Source organism: Staurois parvus, unplaced genomic scaffold (genome assembly GCF_062004578.1).
Source record: "Staurois parvus isolate SC_StPar_1 unplaced genomic scaffold, SC_StPar_1.0 ptg000723l, whole genome shotgun sequence".
Classification (NCBI taxonomy): Eukaryota; Metazoa; Chordata; class Amphibia; order Anura; family Ranidae; genus Staurois; species Staurois parvus.
Window position 1 is genome coordinate 2,063,488 of NW_028318519.1, and position 20,638 is coordinate 2,084,125.

Here is a 20,638-nt window from a genome sequence, read left to right on the forward strand (position 1 = left end):
TGACTATCCTGTCTGCAGTGGTGTATTTAGGTTTTGTGCTGCCCTAGGCAACACAAAAATTGGTCCCCCCCATGCAGAAAGAGCCCGATATTGACCAAGAGCACCCATGCCCTCCACTACCACTGCCCCCCATACACCAGCCACCAGCCCCCATGGCGAGAGAGAGAAAAACACTTACCTTCACAGCTCCGGACATCCCCGGGAACGGGCTATGCATACACCGTCAGGAAACTCACAGCATCTCTCGGAACCCACCAGGTCCCCATGCCGTGTGTGTCCCTTCTTCTAAGGGGCAGTGCTGCCCCCCCCTGAAAAATGCCACCCTAGTCAAATGCCTTGTTTGCCTTGTGATAAATACACCCCTGACTGTCTGGACAGATCGGGTCTGTGGAGGTATGTCAATGCATAAAGCAGCATTTGACACAAAACAATCTTCTTTAGATCTACAAACAACTATGTAGTACAAAAGACTACCCAGCTAGATTGCTTCAGTAGGGATTCTGTTACATAGTTCTGATAGATCAAAAAAAAATGAACAGAGATTGCACATTCAGACTGCAAAATGTATGGCCAGCTTAGAGGATCAGTATTACAGCCAGGAAGTTGGTATTTTCAAGCACTGGCAGCCCATATATTCCCCTCATTCATCCTTGGACAATAAGATCTGTTCTTGCTGGACTGCTTGTCACACATCAGCCTCTTGTGGTTTATGTTTACCTCCACTCCGCCTCTAGGTGGAGACACTCATACTTCTCCTGCACCTCCCCAACGGTCAAGTCGGGGTGCAGCCAATGGATCTCATCGGACTTCAAGTGTTTCAGGCGAAGGCCATAGCTGGTTACGTGTTGGATGTCCGGGCCGATCCGCCCACTGAGGAGAATGGAGCTGATGATTTCCTGCAATGAAAAGCATAAAAAATGACTGAGTCTTACATGAAGGGCAGTAATGAAACAAGCCTAACACCAGCCACATTCATTTGTTGGTTTTCAATATACGGAGAAGATTTAACATTTCTGTCAGGTTTTTATTCCTGCCTGTGACTCCGTTGGGGGGATTTTCCCATACTTCCTGTCCCTGTGACACCCATAGAGGAAATGGGGGCAGTGGTTGTCACCAGAATAGAAAGGTATGGACAACAATAAGAATTTATAATAGACTTCCAAATACTTACAAACATATTAGTCCTAGATTTCCGGGTGGCCCTGTCCAGACCACACCCACTTTCTGAACAGTCCTGCCTCAATCCCACCCACAGCTGACACTTGACACATCCATTATCCAGGCAGTCACACTCAGATCCAGCCAACCAAATATGCAGAAATCTGCCCATGTTGTCCTGAGTTCATACTTTTATTTTAGTTATTACACATTAACAGCAACTCAAATATTGGTGATGCTGTGATTCCAGGACACAGTCCGGGACCAGGGCTGGATCTAGATGTGGGAGTGCAATAAAAAAGGGGGGCAGAGAATGGGAGGTCAGCAGAGCAGTGTACAGGGGTCAGAAGGGCAGAGCACAGGGGTCAGCAGAGCTGAGAATAGGGGACAGCAGAGCTGAGGACAGGGGTGAGCAGGGCAGAGGACAGGGTTCACAACTGGCGGGGCACAGGACAGGGGTCACTGCTGGCAGGGCAGAGGACAGGGATAACAACTGGTGGGGCAGAGGACAGGGGTCAGCAGAGCTGAGAATGGGGGACAGCAGAGCTAAGGACAGGGGTCAGCAGGGCAGAGGACAGGGGTCACAACTGGCGGGGCACAGGACAGGGGTCACAGCTGGCAGGGCAGAGGACAGGGGTCAGCAGAGCTGAGAAAAGGGGACAGCAGAGCTGAGGACAGGGGTCAGCAGGGCGGAGGACAGGGGTCAAAACTGGTGGGGCACAGGACAGGGGTCACTGCTGGCAGGGCAGAGGACAGGGGTCAGCAGAGCTGAGAAAAGGGGACAGCAGAGCTGAGGACAGGGGTCAGCAGGGCGGAGGACAGGGGTCACAACTGGCAGGGCAGAGGACAGGGGTCACAACTGGTGGGGCACAGGACAGGGGTCACTGCTGGCAGGGCAGAGGACAGGGGTCATAACTGGCAAGGCATAGGACAGGGGTCACAACTGGCAGGGCATAGGACAGGGGTCACAACTGGTGGGGCACAGGACAGGGGACACTGCTGGCAGGGCAGAGGACAGAGGTCACCTTTGGGAGGGCAGAGGACAGGGGTCACCTTTGGGAGGACAGGGGTCACCTTTGGGAGGGCAGAGGACAGGAGTCACTGCTGGCAGGGCAGGGGTCACCTTTGGCAGGGCAGAGGGCAGGGGTCACCTTTGGCAGGGCAGAGGACAGGGGTTACCATTGGCAGGACAGAGGACACGAGTCACTGCTGGCAGGGCAGAGGACAGGGGTCAGGATGCTGCTGGAACAAAACCGAGTTGGCCTAAATGCTTCTCAGCCATTCAGGAGAGTAAACTCGATGAAACTCCTGGGATATTGATCTGGTCAGGTAAGTAGCAGAGGGGGTTGTTAGTCAGTTTCAGCTGCTTTGGTGTTAATGAAATTGACAACAGGTGCATTAGATGGGCAACAATGAGACAACCCCCAAAACAGGAATGGTTTTTCAGGTGAAGGCCGCTGACATTTTTTTCTCTACTCATCTTTTCTGACTGTTTTTCACTAGTTTTGCATTTGGCTAGGGTCAGGGTCACTACTGGTAGCATGAGGCCATACCTGGACCCTACAGAGGCTGCACAGGCAGTCCAACTCCTCCAGGATGGCACATCAATACGTCCCATTGCCAGAAGGTTTGCTGTGTCTCCCAGCACAGTCTCAAGAGCATGGAGGAGATTCCAGGAGACAGGCAGTTACTCTAGGAGAGCTGGAAAGAGCTGTAGAAGGTCCTTAACCCATCAGCAGGACCGGCATCTGCTCCTTTGCGGAAGGAGGAACAGGATGAGCACTGCCAGAGCCCTACAAAATGACCTCCAGCAGGCCACTGGTGTGAATGTCTCTGACCAAACAATCAGAAACAGACTTCATGAGGGTGGCCTGAGGGCCCAACGTCCTCTAGTGGGCCCTGTGCTCATTGCCCGGCACCATAGAGCTGGATTGGCATTTGCAATTGAACACCAGAATTGGCAGGTCCGCCACTGGCCCCCTGTGCTTTTCACAGATGAGAGCAGGTTCACCTGAGCACATGTGACAGACGTGAAAGGGTCTGGAGAAGTCGTGGAGAACGTTCTGCTGCCTGTAACATGGTTCAGCATGACCGTTTTGGTGGTGGGTCAGTGATGGTCTGGGGAGGCATATCCATGGAGGGATGCACAGACCTCTACAGGCTAGACAATGGCACCCTGACTGCCACTAGGTATCGGGATGAAATCCTTGGACCCATTGTCAGACCCTACGCTGGTGCAGTGGGGTCCTGGGTTCCTCCTGGTGCACTACAATGAGGAGAGTATGCAGGCAGTTCCTGGAGGATGAAGGAATTGATACCATTGAATGGCCCCCACGCTCGCCTGACCTAAATCCAATAGAACACCTCTGGGATGTCATGTTTTGGTCCATCCGACGCCGCCAGGTTGCACCTCAGACTGTCCAGGAGCTCAGTGATGTCCTGGTCCAGATCTGGGAGGAAATCCCCCAGGACACCATCCGTCATCTCATTAGGAGCCTCCCCCGACGTTGTCAGGCATGCATACAAGCACGTGGGGGGCCATACAAACTACTGAGGACCATTCTGAGTTGCTGCAATGACATTTCAGCAAAATGGACTCGCCTGCTGCATCATTTTTTCACTTTGATTTTCGGGGTGTCTTTGAATTCAGTCCTCTGTAGGTCGATCATTTTCATTTCCATTAAACGATGGGGCATCCTTACATTCCTAACACATTACCCGTCCATGTCAGTATAGAGATCCAGCAGGAGATTTCTTCCCATTGAGATCTGATGTGTTTTCAAAGTGTTCCTTTCATTTGTTTTGAGCCGTGTATGTTATGGGCTCTGAACGCCATCTTGGGGAAGCCTGTGTCAGATTTGGACTTGATTTGATCACTTAGCACTGTTTTGCACACAAGTCGCACTTTGAGTGGATATTGCTTCATATTTTATTTTGTGATATTGCGGATGATTTACTTTAACTGGAGAGTGCAAAATCCGGTGCAGCTCTGCATGGTCGCCAATTAGCTTCTAACTTCAGCTTGTTCAGTCAAGCTTTGACAATTACACCCCGGTCACACTGGATGCGATTTGGCATGTGATTTGCATGACTTGAAAATCGCATTTGCCAACTCGCAGCCTATTGTCCACAATTGGAGCGGTCCACCAATTTCTAAAGCAGTACATGCACTGCTTTTGGTGCGATTTGCATAGACAACTGTGTCAGATGTCTTGGAAATCGCGCCGGAAATTGGCAAGCCACCGACTTTGAAATCATGTGACTTCACTGTAAGTCGCGTGATTTCAAAGTCAGGCTTGATGTGACCGGGGGCTAAAACCTGGAAGCTGATTGGTTTCTATGCAGAGCTGCACCAGATTTTGCACTCTCCAGTTTAAGAAAAGCAAGCCCAATATCTCTTATGCCATAAACGGGTCGAAAATCAGTTGATTTTTCGGCCGGAAAAAAAAAAAAATCGGACAATTTTCGCACTGCTAGTGCATTAATTGCTCGGCCATTTTTCGGGTTTTTTGCATTTTTTTTATTGGTCTTGGTAAAAAATTTGCGGCCGATTTTGACGATCGGCTGATATTCCCGGCAATGATGGGTAAATCGGGCGATTGTTTTACCGATAAAAAATCCGCGCATGAGCCGTGATCTGCAAGGGACAGAAGTTATGGGGGGAACTTTATGATTTTGTCGGCCAATTTTGTTAACCATTGGTGGTAACGTCAGCCAAACGAACGACCGATTTTTCGTTTTTTGTTTTTTTTTTTCGAAAAATCGGCCATTGTTCGACCCGCCTATGGCCTGCATTACGGGGTTATGAAATATTGCACCATGATGGACTGTTAGCACTTTATGTGATTAGAATGAGTAGCTTTGGTTCAGCAATCCATTCACCTTCTGCCCTCCTCAAATGTGTTGCTAGATCTACAGGAAGTTGTTCTATCAGATTAGATCATTTATGGTCACAGTCAGGGGCGGACTGACAACTCATGGGGCCCCCGGGCAATAGGGGATCAAGGGGCCCCTGTGTCCTTGCCCAAACTCAAAAAAGCCTATGAAAAAGGTACCAGGGGCATCTCATGGGGGCCCCCTACTGACCCCGGGCCCTCGGGCAGTGCCTGAGTTTCCAAATGGTCAGTCCTCCCCTGGTCACAGTGGACTCTCCACAGCTGGTCGATACGTCTCTGTCAATGCAGTTCCCCTTTAGGGGTGCTCCGTCCTCTACATAGGAGGGGGACTCCTACCATGGGACCGTCCCCTCCCCCCATGCTTATTCTTCTTGTAAGCATTTGTTATTGGACCAAGGAATTTTCCATGTCCCTTCAATCTCAGCAAATGCACAAAGGAAAGCCAAGACAAATATTTTGCTAAATTCCTTCAAAAGACCAGGTTCACCTTTTCACTTTTTCTGCCGGTAGCATAAAGCTCAAGTTTAATCATCTCATATTTTGCCTTCCCTGGTTTCCCCTTCCCACATCCTCAACGTGCTAATGACATTTTTAAATAAAACCTTTCCATTGCCATTACACATCTTATTTTAGACCTGGTAATGCCATCACAGGGCCTCTGTGCTTCTCTATGCAATGTAGGCAGATTATGGTTGGTGGGAGGGGGGCGGGGTGGATGCTGTACATAGCTTTCCCGCAATCCTCTCTAGACTCCTCATACCTGATTCAAGCAGTGGGATGGCTCTTGGGAGGAGTTATGTGAATATCAAAATGCCTAGATGGTTCCTAAATATGCTATATTTGCATGCCACCCTAGGTATCAACCACATGTGACGCTGAGCTTCCATGACTGAAAAAACTGAGCACAGTGTTCACAAATGTCTGACACAGATCAGACCCTACTGCCACTTCGCACCTTGTGAATGATACAAAGTTAAAATGTACAGCCTTATCACTGAAGGAAAGGAGACTGAGACAATCTTAAATGATCAAAGTGTCAGGGCTCCCGGTATGACCAGAGGTGTGTGGACTGACACAGGGAAACGCAGGCTTCAGGTATAGTGTAAATAAGACAATTTATTAAGACTAAACAAAACAAACGCAGTGCAAGGTGAACATAACACAGTGCAAACAACCCAACCTCCAACAGATAACCATATATACAATCAAACGTAGTCGGGCAGGCCATGTCGGTAGCAAACAGGCAAACAGGGTACCAGGAGCGAGCGGAAGAGTGGTCAGGAATAGCCGAGGTCAGGGCAGGCGGAGTTCACTCAGAGTCAGGATCAAAGCAGAATCAGGATCAGGCAGGAAGCAGACAGGATGCAGGTACAGGGGCTCATGGAAAACATACACCAAGGCACTGACTGCAGGCCTGACCATTGCTTAAATACACCTCCTGCAATCAGCCTCAGGTGATGGCTGATTGCAGGAGTGAGCTTCTGGTTGCTGAGAGCACCCGCTGGCCAGCCCTGGTACTGCAGCCCACACGGCAGATGAGTCCCACCACTAATGGTGAGTCCATTCCTGACACAAAACCTGCAGCTTAGATGCTTCTTTATGTAAATCCTTTATTGGTACAAAATATAAGATACAGAATCCACAAAAATGCAAACAGGTTTTGGCCAAAGCCTTCCTCATATGCTATGAGGAAGGCTTTGTCTGAAACGCGTTAGTTGCTATAAGGAAGACTGTGGCCAAAATGCATCAGAGCTATAAGGAAGACTTTGGCAGAAACGCGTTTTTATGGATTCTGTATCTTACATTTAATACCAATAAAGGATTTACATAAAGAAGCATCCGAGCTGCAGGCTTTAATCATTGAAGATTTGTGGAAGTGAATGCCCCAGCCTGAGCACCGGTTCTCTGCTCCTACACCCTTTTATACAGTAGTAGAGCTAGGGTGATTCTCATTTGAGACTGAGAAAATGTTTCCTCCTGCCTGCAGCAGACTGATGACATCTCTGTTACTAGCTGGATACCATGGGTGGCAGGTTGAGCTTGCAAAAAAAAGACACTGTTGCTGTATATAGTGACAGATGCAGAATTGTGAAAATAATGGCAGGTACACCTTAATCACAGTGTGAAAACACCAGGCACCATCTTGCTTCAGCTCCTTTCTTAGCTACCAGTTAAAGGACCTTCCTTCCAGCTAGAAGGGATCCTTCACCTTTGAGAGCGATGCAACTTTGCAGCAATCCTTCCCCTTTAAGAGCGATGCAGCTGTGCAGCGATCCTTCCCCTTTATGAGCGATGCAGCTTTGCAGCGATCCTTCCCCTTTATGAGCGATGCAGCTTTGCAGCGATCCTTCCCCTTTAAGAGTGATGCAGCTTTGCAATGGTCCTTCCCCTTTAAGAGTGACGCAGCTTTGCAGCGATCCTTCCCCTTTAAGAGTGATGCAACTTTGCAGTGGTCCTTCCCTTTTAAGAGCGTTGCAGCTTTGCAGTGATCCTTCCCCTTTAGGAGCGTTGCAGCAATCCTTCCCTTTTAAGAGTATTGCAGCTTTGCAGCGATCCTTCCCCTTTAAGAGTGATGCAACTTTGCAGTGATCCTTCCCCTTTAAGAGCGTTGCAACTTTGCAGCGATCCTTCCCCTTTAAGAGCGATGGAACTTTGCAGCGATCCTTCCCCTTTAAGAGCGTTGTAGCAATCCTTCCCCTTTAAGAGCATTGCAGCTTTGCAGCGATCCTTCCTTTAAGAGCATTGCAGCTTTGCAGTGATCCTTCCCCTTTAAGAGTGATGCAACTTTGCAGCAATTCTTCCCCTTTAAGAGCATTGCAGCTTTGCAGCGATCCTTCCCCTTTAAGAGCATTGCAGCTTTGCAGCGATCCTTTCCCTTTAAGAGCACTGCAGCTTTGCAGCGATCCTTCCCCTTTAAGAGCAATGCAGTTTTGCAGCTTTGCAGCGATCCTTCCCCTTTAAGAGCGATGCAGCTTTGCAGCGATCCTTCCCCTTTAAGAGCGATGCAGCTTTGCAGCGATCCTTCCCCTTTAAGAGCGATGCAGCTTTGCAGCGATCCTTCCCCTTTCAGAGCATTGCGGCTTTGCAGCGATCCTTCCCCTTTAAGAGCAATGCAGTTTTGCAGCTTTGCAGCGATCCTTCCCCTTTAAGAGTGTTGCAGCTTTGCAGCGATCCTTCCCCTTTAAGAGCGATGCAGCTTTGCAGCGATCCTTCCCCTTTAAGAGCGATGCAGCTTTGCAGCGATCCTTCCCCTTTAAGAGCGTTGCAGCTTTGCAAGCGATCCTTCCCCTTTAAGAGCGTTGCAGCTTTGCAGTGATCCTTCCCCTTTAAGAGCGATGCAGCTTTGCAGCGATCCTTCCCCTTTAAGAGCGTTGCAGCTTTGCAGCGATCCTTCCCCTTTAAGAGCGATGCAGCTTTGCAGTGATCCTTCCCCTTTCAGAACAGTGCAACTTTGTAGTGAGCATTCCACTATAGCGATCTTATATAATATGAAATTCAATGCCATGTTCCGCCGCCTCTTCCCTCCCCCGGAGCCGGCAATGCTGGTATTGTTCCGTTGCTCTATATCTCCGTGTTCTGACGTCCCACTCACACACATTACCGGTATTCTTAGTGATGTGCGTCAAAAAAAGAAAAAAAAAATCAGAATGACTTCTATCAATCGGCTTTTATGGTTGTCGTGAAATTTTATCCGCGCTAATCATGGATGTTTTCTGCTGGTAAAGAAGTGAGGAAGTCAGACAATAAAGTAGCGTGGGGGGGGGGGATTATTCACATCCATTATCCCTCTGTGCTGTGGGATGGTAACGCATCGGCTGAACTGTCTGTCTTTAATGACATGGGGGCCTCTTCTTGTGTGGTGAACGATGTAAAGAAGTGGATGAAGTGGATTAATCACCTCTTTAGGTAACACTTCAAGCTGAACTCAGTCACAGTTGTGTAACCTGCCAGAAGGAGTAGAAATTCTGTCCATCCAGCCCCCAGATTTACACAGCAAAGTCCTATTTGGTAGACCTTGTTTTTTTTTCTCTGCTACAATTTAGCAACACTGCCAGGTCTTGTCCTTCCCCCAGGCTCTTGAGCTCATCTCTCTGTCACTCTGCTCTCTCCTCCTATAAACAAGTGTCTTGCACTGCAGTACATCCAATTGGCTCCTTGTGCTGGTGAAAGATGAAGCAGTGCTGGATCAGTAAGCTGTATATAGGGTGACAGTGTGTGCTGTGTTTAAAGTGGAGGAGGAAGCAGTGCTGGATCAATAAACTGTATATACAGTAAGTGATGGATAGTAGAGGAGGAAGCAGAGCTGGAACAGTAAACTATATATACAGTAAGTGACGGATAGTAGAGGAGGAAGCAGTGCTGGATCAGTAAACTGTATACGCAGTAAGTGACGGATAGTGAAGGAAGAAGCAGTGCTGGATCAGTAAACTGTATACACAGTAAGTGATGGATAGAGGAGGAGGAAGCAGAGCTGGAACAGTAAACTATATATACAGTAAGTGATGGATAGAGGAGGAGGAAGCAGTGCTGGATCAGTAAACTGTATACACAGTAAGTGACGGATAGTGGAGGAGGAAGCAGAGCTGGAACAGTAAACTATATATACAGTAAGTGATGGATAGTGGAGGAGGAAGCAGTGCTGGATCAGTAAACTGTATACACAGTAAGTGATGGATAGTGGAGGAGGAAGCAGTGCTGAATAAGTAAACTGTATACACAGTAAGTGATGGATAGTGGAGGAGGAAGCAGAGCTGGAACAGTAAACTATATATACAGTAAGTGATGGATAGTGGAGGAGGAAGCAGAGCTGGATCAGTAAACTGTATACACAGTAAGTGATGGATAGTGGAGAAAGAAGCAGTGCTGGAACAGTAAACTGTATACGCAGTAAGTGATGGATAGTAGAGGGGGAAGCAGTGCTGGATCAGTAAACTGTATGTGCAGTAAGTGATGGATAGTGGAGGAGGAAGCAAAGCTGGAACAGTAAACTATATATACAGTAAGTGACGGATAGTGGAGGAGGAAGCAGTGCTGGATCAGTAAGCTCTGTATAAGTGATATATAGTGGTGGAGGAAGCAGTGCTGGATCAGTAAGCTCTATTTAAGGTAAAAGTGTGTGCCTTGTCTGATAGAGGAGTAGGAAGCAATGCATGATCAGTAAGCTGTATGTAAGCTGACAATGTGTGCCTTGTTGGTAGTGGAGGAGGAAGCAATGCTGGATCAGTAATACTGTATATACAGTAAGTGATGGATAGTAGAAGAGGAAGCAGTGCTGGATCAGTAAGCTGTATATAAGTAATGGATAGTGGGGAGGAAGCAGTGCTGGATCAGTAAGCTGTATATGTGATGGAGAGTAGAAAAGGAAGCAGTGCTGGATCAGTAAGCTGTATATAAGTAATGGATAGTGGGGAGGAAGCAGTGCTGGATCAGTAAGCTGTATATAAGTAATGGATAGTGGGGAGGAAGCAGTGCTGGATCAGTAAACTGTATATGTGATGGATAGTGGGGAGGAAGCAGTGCTGGATCAGTAAGCTGTATATGTGATGGAGAGTAGAAGAGGAAGCAGTGCTGGATCAGTAAGCTGTATATAAGTAATGGATAGTGGGGAGGAAGCAGTGCTGGATCAGTAAGCTGTATATAAGTAATGGATAGTGGGGAGGAAGCAGTGCTGGATCAGTAAGCTGTATATAAGTGATGGAGAGTAGAAGAGGAAGCAGTGCTGGATCAGTAAGCTGTATATAAGTAATGGATAGTGGGGAGGAAGCAGTGCTGGATCAGTAAACTGTATATGTGATGGATAGTGGGGAGGAAGCAGTGCTGGATCAGTAAGCTGTATATGTGATGGAGAGTAGAAGAGGAAGCAGTGCTGGATCAGTAAGCTGTATATAAGTAATGGATAGTGGGGAGGAAGCAGTGCTGGATCAGTAAGCTGTATATAAGTAATGGATAGTGGGGAGGAAGCAGTGCTGGATCAGTAAGCTGTATATAAGTGATGGAGAGTAGAAGAGGAAGCAGTGCTGGATCAGTAAGCTGTATATAAGTGATGGATAGTGGGGAGGAAGCAGTGCTGGATCAGTATGCTGTATATAAGTGATGGATAGTGGGGAGGAAGCAGTGCTGGATCAGTAACTAAGAAGAATATAATTGGCCAAATAATACGATTTTCTGAAGAAGTCTGGTTTACCCACCTGCTTGAAGATTAAGGGGTTTGAGAGGCAGAATAAATAAGTGCATTATTTTTAACATGAATATAGACATTAACCAAAACATATTTACACATCTCTTCTTGTATCATCTTGGTGTTCCCCAGCCCCATCATTTGGCCCCAGTACAGTAAAGGGAGACCAAGCACACTCTCCTATCAAGAGGTAAAATAAGTGCAGAGATTACAAAGGAATATTCTGTCATGGATATCAGACAATCTCTTTTGATGAGTCAGATCTCTCCTGGCAGGATCGTTATTCATTTGTATTCCTCATACTGCGCTTCACGAGCAAAAAATAGAATATTTATTATTAACTACTTGCCAACCGCAGATGGCCGAATGACGGCTACACTGCGGCCGGCTAGTTCTGGGAGGGCGTCATATGACGTCTTCCCAGAACGCGCTCGGGGGAGCGTACCCGGCGATCTCCGTGATCGCTGTGTCCTACGGACACAGCTGATCACATGATGTGGTAAAAGGCCAATCACAGCGGCTTTTTACCACGTGATCAGCCGTGTCCAATGACACGCTGATCACCGGGAAATGCAATTGCCGGTTCTTGGCTGCACTTTCCTCACGCTGTCAGAGCGTGAGGAAAGTACTGCCGAGAACCGGCAGTTGTCAGAGCAGGGATCAGTGCTGTCTATCAGTGCCACCTATCAGTGCCGCCTATCCGTGCCACCTCATTAGTGCCGCCAATCCGTGCCACCTCATTAGTGCTGCCTATCCGTGCCACCTCATTAGTGCTGCCTATCCGTGCCACCTCATTAGTGCCGCCTATCAGTGCCGCCTATCAGTGCTGCCTATCAGTGCCCATCAGTGCTGCCTATTTGTGCCCATCAGTGCTGCCTCATCAACGTACATCAGTGAAGGAGAAAAATTACCTGTTTGAAAAATTTTATAATAGAAACAAAGAAACTTTTTTTTTTAATTTTTTGCATTTTTTTGTTTATAGCGCAAAAAGTAAAGTGCCCAGCGGCGATTAAATACCACCAAAAGAAAGCTCTATTTGTGAGAAAAAAATTATAAAACTTTCATATGGGTACAATGTTGCATGACCGCGCAATTATCAATCAAAGTGCGACATCGCTGAAAGCTGAAAATTGGCCTGGTAAAGAAGGGGGTATAAGTGCCCGGTAGGCAAGTGGTTAAGAAGACAAATGAATTGTGCAATTAGTTGGGGGCTTATCCGGGACCACACTTGCTGCCAAGAGCTGGGGGCTCATCTGGGACCACACTTGCAGCAAAGAACTGGGGGCTTGTCCGGGACCAGACTTGCAGCAAAGAGCTAAAGGCTTGTCCGGGACCACACTTACAGCAAAGAGCTGGTGGCTCGTCCAGGACCAGACTTGCAGCAAAGAGCTGGTGGCTCGTCCAGGACCAGACTTGCAGAAAAATGCTGGGGGCTTGTTCGGAACCACACTTGCAGCAAAGAGCTGGGGGCTCACCCAGGACTACACTTGCAGCAAAGAGCTGGTGGCCCGTCCAGGACCAGACTTGCAGCTAAAAGCTGGGGGCTTGTTTGGAACCACATTTGCAGCAAAGAGCTGGGGGCTAGTCCAGGACTACACTTGCAGCAAAGAGCTGGGGGCTAGTCCAGGACTACACTTGCAGCAAAGAGCTGGTGGCTAGTCCAGGACTACACTTGCAACAAAAAGCTGGGGGCTCATCCAGGACCAGCGACCAGCGACATCACTGAAAGCTGAAAATTGGCCTGGTAAAGAAGGGGGTATAAGTGCCCGGTAGGCAAGTGGTTAAGAAGACAAATGAATTGTGCAATTAGTTGGGGGCTTATCCGGGACCACACTTGCTGCCAAGAGCTGGGGGCTCATCTGGGACCAGACTTGCAGCAAAGAACTGGGGGCTTGTCCGGGACCAGACTTGCAGCAAAGAGCTAAAGGCTTGTCCGGGACCACACTTACAGCAAAGAGCTGGTGGCTCGTCCAGGACCAGACTTGCAGCAAAGAGCTGGTGGCTCGTCCAGGACCAGACTTGCAGAAAAATGCTGGGGGCTTGTTCGGAACCACACTTGCAGCAAAGAGCTGGGGGCTCGCCCAGGACTACACTTGCAGCAAAGAGCTGGTGGCCCGTCCAGGACCAGACTTGCAGCTAAAAGCTGGGGGCTTGTTTGGAACCACATTTGCAGCAAAGAGCTGGGGGCTATTCCAGGACTACACTTGCAGCAAAGAGCTGGGGGCTAGTCCAGGACTACACTTGCAGCAAAGAGCTGGGGGCTAGTCCAGGACTACACTTGCAGCAAAGAGCTGGTGGCTAGTCCAGGACTACACTTGCAACAAAAAGCTGGGGGCTCATCCAGGACCAGCGACCAGCGACATCACTGAAAGCTGAAAATTGGCCTGGTAAAGAAGGGGGTATAAGTGCCCGGTAGGCAAGTGGTTAAGAAGACAAATGAATTGTGCAATTAGTTGGGGGCTTATCCGGGACCACACTTGCAGCCAAGAGCTGGGGGCTTGTCCGGGACCAGACTTGCAGCAAAAAGCTGGGGGCTCATCCATGACCATACTTGCAGCAAAGAGCTGGGTGCTTGTTTGGGACCACAATTTCAGCAAAGAGCTAAAGGCTTGTCCGGGACCAGACTTGCAGCAAAGAGCTGGTGGCTCGTCCAGGACCAGACTTGCAGCAAAATGCTAAGGGCTTGTTCGGAACCACACTTGCAGCAAAGAGCTAAAGGCTTGTCTGGGGCCACACTTGCAGCAAAGAGCTGGGGGCTTGTCCAGGACCAGATTTGTAGCAAAGAGCTGGGGGCTCATCCGGGGCCACACTTGCAGCAAAGAGCCGGGGGCTCGTCCAGGACAGCATTCGGGTAAATTAATTAAAAATTGGTAACCGGGCTGGGGCACCTACACAGAAAAGAACATTACTCCAAATGAAGCTTCTGTGATTTCTCAGCGTTACCTATAATGCTACCACCTCCCCCTCACTCCCCCTCTCTGTTGGGGTCCCTCAAGGCTCTGTCCTCGGGCCCCTTCTCTTCTCCATCTACACCTCCTCCCTTGGCCAACTCATACACTCTCACGGCTTCAACTACCATCTCTATGCCAACGACACACAAATCTATCTCTCAACCCCCCACCTCACCCCCTCAGTCTCTGCCCGAGTCACACACCTACTGAGCGACATGTCAGACTGGATGTCGCTCCACTTCCTTAAACTGAACCTCTCCAAAACCGAGTTTCTTGTCTTCCCCCCAGCCCGGACACCACCCCCCATTGACTTCTCTATCACATCGAACAACGCTACCATCAAACCCGCCCCGCAGGCCAGAGTACTTGGTGTCATTCTGGACTCCAACCTATCCTTCCAGCCCCAAGTCCAATCTTTAACAAACTCGTGCAGACTCCACTTCCGCAACATCGCCAAAATCCGCACGTTCCTAACCCCAGAAACCACTAAACAGCTCATCCACTCCCTCATCATATCACGACTCGACTACTGCAACTCCCTCCTCACTGGCCTGCCTCGCCGCTGGCTATCCCCGCTTCAGTCGATCCTGAATACGGCTGCCAGACTCATTCACCTTTCCAACCGCTCCATCTCCGCCACCCCCCTCTGCCAATCCCTCCACTGGCTTCCGATTGCACAACGGATCAAATTCAAAATCCTAACACTGACGTACAAAGCTGTCCACCATACTGCCCCGAACTACATCACTGACCTAATATCAAAGCACGCACACTCCGCTCCTCACAAGACCTCCTTCTCTCTAGTTCCCTGGTCTCCTCCCATGCCCACCTCCAGGACTTCTCCAGGGTGTCACCCATCCTCTGGAACTTCCTGCCCCAACCCATCAGATTATCACCTACTCTCCTCTCCTTTAGACGCACCCTGAAAACCCATCTCTTCAGGGAAGCCTACCCCACCCCCTGCTAACTTGCCGACCTCCTCCACTCTTCCTACCACCCCATCCCCCACAGCTATCTCCTCCTGTACCACTATCCCCTCCCTCCTAGATTGTAAGCTCCAAGGAGCAGGGCCCTCAATCCCCTCATGTTTTGCATTGTATTGGTATTGTTCTGTCACATGTTCTGTCCCCCTTTGTAATGTACAGCACTGAGCGAACTATTGGCGCTTTATAAATACTGTATAATAATAATAATAATTTCTCAACACCATTAGCTCAGCTGCTACTTCAATGAACACTACCCATTCCATAAATTGTGGGAAAATATCATCGTAGGCAACATGTTGTCTCTTTTGAGTGCAGAATTCAACTTCAAAGTATCTACTTTGTAGAACCTGAGCCACCCCCCAGCCAATAGGCTCATCCAACTTCCCATGCTTACTTGCCTTCAGTCCTTTAGAGCCCATTGACTTCTGTGTTGTGATAATGGAACATGTATTGCTACATGTATGTTAAATGGCACACTAATGCACAAAGGCAATGCACCTGCATTATAGGATGGTGCAATGCATGGGAATATGTGGTAGTGCATTGCATCACAAAAACATATAAGATGCAATTTAAGACTTGGTAGGATGTGCTGGCTTCTCATTCTTTTTGAATGGACTGCCCTTTTGTAAAGCACATTAATGTGGGACATAACACACCGCAAAGAAGCAAATTGACCTCCATAAGCTGCACCTATTTTTTCCAGACTTATCCCCTACTCCACACCAATAAAGTTTCTAAAAACTCAAAATCTATGTTTCAGCATGTTTGGGTGGTATGCATTATGCAGCAGATTTTTGTGAATCTGTTGCAAATTTTATGTACTGGAGATCCTGCCAGTAACGCAGGCTGTCAACAGCTCCTTCTGTTGGTCATTGGGCTGCTTTTCAAGTCAGTGCATGCATCCTGGGAGCCCAATAGCCAACCAAAAGAGCATTCATGGAGAGGCTCACAATGCTGATGTGTAATTGTAAGGCAGTGGCTTACCATTGTCAGCCTGCAACAGGAAGAGGCAGAGCTCCATGGAAGGTCCACCTTCATTATTTACTGGCTGAAAGTTTGTTGGGCTTGAGTTTGTTTTTTCTCAAAGTTCATATATTTTTTATGTTGTTAATTCATTTATAACCTAGATGTAAGACTATTTTACAGGGCAGTTTAATTTTTCAAATATGTAGACTAAGTTTCCTTTGTGGTTTCCTGTTGGAGGAGGGTGGCGCACAATCCCGTGCCCTGTGTGACACCTGTCAAAAAGGTGCCTCTGACTTCCTGTTCTATCTGACACGTGCCAAAAAAGGAAGTGAGATAGCCAAGATGAACATGCAGACAGTAATAAAAAGTTGAGGTTCTAACCCAACCTGGCTTAAAACCAAACAAAAAAACCTGGCTTAACACCTGAGACATAACACTGCTGGCAATTATACGGGTAAATTGTTGGACATCATACGTCATTACCTTAAAAAAACAGTTTTAGGTGGTTTGAGCCCTTAAAACATCATTACCCTGTAACCTCAGATGACTACTCACCCGAATCTCGGTGTATATGCTACACTTGACCAGCTTGAAGTTCTTCATCAGGTTGTTGCTGTTGCTATGAAAACACACCTTAAGGATACGCATCTCTTCTTTACTGATCTCTCCATCGGGCGGAAGCTCTGCGGGCCCATCGGACCTCACAAAGGTTCCTCCCCGTGATCGGCTTATAGGGTCCAGCGACATCCTGGCACCGAGAATTCAGAGAACAACTAAGATGAAGGCGTCATACCTGTGGATTGCAAAAAGATCTTGTTAGACATCATGGAGCCATCACATGATCATGTGATCAATGAAGATACTTATTTTTTATCCTTAATAACAAGCTTGAGAACTGAAATCAAAAACAAAATCAAATTAATGAGAAGACAAGAACACTGATTCATACTGTAGATTATATCTCTCAACCTAGAAATATCTACCTACTACTGAGGAAACCCCTTGTCGATGTTGAGTCAGGCATCTCCCTACTGATGGTCTATTTCTCCATACTGATCTTCTACCTAGACATCTACATATCAACAAATAATGTATCTGGAAATACAGCATATAAACTCTACCTGGACATCCCTAATCTATGTTCCATCAGGCTTCACCTAATTGATGATCTTCTCCAAATTGATTTTCTACATAAACATCTTATTACAGATATTGCACCTGGATATCTCTTATCTAGCCTCTACCCGGACATCCCAAATCTATGTTCTGCCAGGCATCTCATTGATCCATGATCTTCTCCAAACTGATATACTACCTAGATCTCCCTTTTACTGATACTTGAACATATCTCCTCTCTTGTTTTACTTGGATAACCACTACCAGGCATCACACTATTGATTATTTCATCAAACTGATCTTCTACCTACAGTGAAGGAAATAAGTATTTGATCCCCTGCTGATTTTGAATGTTTGCCCACTCACAAAGAAATGATCAGTCTAAAAATCGAATGGTAGGTGTATTGTAACACTGAGAGACAGAATAGCAACAAAAAATTCAAAAGAAATGCATGTCTAACAAATGATGTACTGATTTGCATGTTCATGAGGAAAATAAGTACCGTATTTGCCGGCGTATAAGACGACTGGGCGTATAAGACGACCCCCCTACTTTTCCTGCTAAAATGTAGTGTTTGGGCTATACTCGCCGTATAAGACTACCCCTCTTCCAATGCACACCAGTGGGAGGAATAGTGCCCCATCATTGATGTCAGTGGGAGGAATAGTGCCCCATCATTGGTGTCAGTGGGAGGAATAGTGCCCCATCATTGGTATTAGTGGCAGGAATAGTGCCCCATCATTGGCATTAGTGGCAGGAATAGTGCCCTATCATTAGTATCAGTGGAGGAATAGTGCTCCATCATTGGTGTCAGTGGGAGGAATAGTGCCCCATCATTGGTATCAGTGGCAGGAATACTGCCCCATCATTGGTATCAGTGGGAGGAATAGTGCCCCATCATTGGTATCAGTGGGGGGAATAGGTGCCCCATCATTGGTATCAGTGGCAGGAATAGTGCCCCATCATTGGTGTCAGTGGGAGGAATAGTGCCTCATCATTGATGTCAGTGGGAGGAATGGTGTCCCATCATTGGTGTCAGTGAGGGGTGGAATAGTGCCCCATCATTGGTGTCAGTGGGGGGTGGAATAGTGCCCCATCGTTGGTGTCAGTGGGGGGGAGGAATAGTGCCCCATCGTTGGGGTCAGTGGGAGGAATAGTGCCCCATCGTTGGTATCAGTGGGAGGAATAGTGCCCCATCATTGGTATCAGTGACACCAATGATGGGGCACTATTCCTCCCACTGAGACTTGCTGACCCTGTTCTCGTATGGTGCTGCTGCAGCCAGCATATGTGGTTGCAGCAGCACCTCTACACAGCACACTTACCTGCTGCTCCGGCACTTAATTTTTGCGGGGCAGCTCGGCTCCGCCCCCTCGCCGGTGATTGGCCGCCTGTGTGCCTTTCCTGAGCTACAGTTCTGGCGGCCAATCACCGGTGAGGAGGCGGAGCCGAGCAGCCGCACGAACATCCAGTGGCAGAACTGAAGGAGACGCCGCGCTTCCTGGACCGGATCGTCGTGGGACTGGATCCAGGTAAGAGACATCAGCCCCTGCAAACCCCTGTACTTAATGCCGCAGCCCCCCTAACATGTGTACCGGCGTATAAGACGACCCCCGACTTTTGAGAAGATTTTCAAGGGTCAAAAAGTCGTCTTATACGCCGGCAAATACGGTATTTGATCCCCTTCACAAAACATGACTTAGTACATGGTGGCAAATCCTTTGTTGGCAATCACAGAGGTCAGATGTTTCCAGTAGTTGGCCACCAAGTTTGCACACATCTCAGGAGGAATTTTGGCCCACTCCTCTTGGTAGATCCTCTCCAAGTCATTAAGGTTTAGTGGCTGATGTTTGGCAACTCGAAATTTCAGCTCCCTCCCCAGATTTTCAATTGGATTAAGGTCTGGAGACTGGCTAGGCCACTCCAGGACCTCAATGTGCTTCTTCTAGAACCACTCCTTTGTTGCCTTGGCCATGTGTTTTGGGTCATTGTCATGCTGGAACACCCATCCACGACCCATTTTCAATGCCCTGGCTGAGGGATGAAGGTTCTCACCCAAGATTTGACAGTACATTACCCCATCCATCGTCCCTTTGATGCGGTGCAGTTGTCCTGTCCCCTTAGCAGAAAAACACCCCCAAAGCAGAATGTTTCCACCACCACGTTTGACAGTTGGAATGGTGTTCTTGGGGTCATAGGCAGCATTCCTCCTCCAAACACGGCGAATTGAGTTTATGCCAAAGTGCTCGATTTTGGTCTCATCTGACCACAACACTTTCACCCAGTCCTCCTCTGCATCATTCAGATGTTCAGTGGCAAACTTCAGACGGGCCTGGACATGTGCTTTCTTGAGCAGAGGGACCTTGCGGGCACTGCAGGATTTCACTCCTTGTCGGCGTAGTGTGTTACCAATTGTTTTCTTGATGATTGTGGTCCCAGCTGCCTGGAGATCATTGACAAGATCCTCACATGTAGTTCTGGGATGATTCCTCACTGTTCTCATGATCATTGACACTCCACGAGGTGAGATCTTGCATGGTGCACCAGACCTAGGGAGACTGACAGTTGTTTTGTGTTTCTTCCATTTGCGAATGATTGCACCAACTGTTGTCACCTTCTCACCAAGCTGCTTGGCGATAGATTGGTAGCCCAGTCCAGTCTTATGTAGGTCTACAATCTTGTCCCTGACATCCTTGGACAGCTCTTTGGTCATTTCCATGGTGAAGAGTTTGGAAGCTGATTGTTTGATTGCTCCTGTGGACAGGTGTCTTTTATACAGGTAACAAAATGAGATTAGCAGCACTCCCTTTAAGAGACTGCTTCTAATCTCAGTTTGTTACCTGAATGAAAGACACCTGGTAGCCAGAAATCCCGCTGAATGATAGGGGATCAATACTTATTTCCCTCATGAACATTTTTAGACTGATCATTTCTTTGTGAGTGGGCAAACATCAACAGGGGATCAGATACTTATTTCCTTCACTGTAGATATTTGCTTACTAATTTTAAATGGACATCTCCCATGTTCTGCTCTACCTGGACACACCTAATGAATTATCTATCAGGCATCTCCTTATTGATTATCTTCTCCAAACTAATTTCCTTCCTAACCATTTACTTACTGATATTGCACCTGAACATCTCCCATCTAGTGCTCTAACTGGACAACCAAGGGGTGGACTGACCATTCAGGCACTGCCCGAGGGCACAGGGTCAGTAGGGGGGCCATGAGATGCCCCTGGTACCTTTCATAGGCTTTTTTGGGTGTGGTTTGAGTGTGGGTGAGGACACAGGGGCCACATGATCCCCTATTGTCCGGGGACCCCATGAGTTGTCAGTCCACCCCTGGGACAACTCTAATCAATGTTTCATCAAGCAACTAT

The 20,638-nt window shown here is 48.0% G+C and overlaps 1 protein-coding gene across 3 annotated transcripts in view; it reads right to left on the reverse strand.

Annotated features, from left to right (window-relative positions):
* Nucleotides 1-16,928, reverse strand: part of PTK2B (protein tyrosine kinase 2 beta) — a 109,122-nt gene extending 92,194 nt beyond the window's left edge. For all 3 annotated transcript variants that reach the window (XM_089653875.1, XM_089653874.1, XM_089653873.1), the window contains exons 1-2: nt 16,694-16,928; nt 718-896 (exon numbers count right to left, since the gene is read on the reverse strand). In XM_089653875.1, coding sequence (XP_089510001.1) covers nt 718-896; nt 16,694-16,885 — 371 coding nt within the window. In that variant the 5' untranslated portion in view covers nt 16,886-16,928. The remainder of the gene's footprint in view (nt 1-717; nt 897-16,693) is intronic.
* Nucleotides 16,929-20,638: the final 3,710 nt, after the last annotated feature.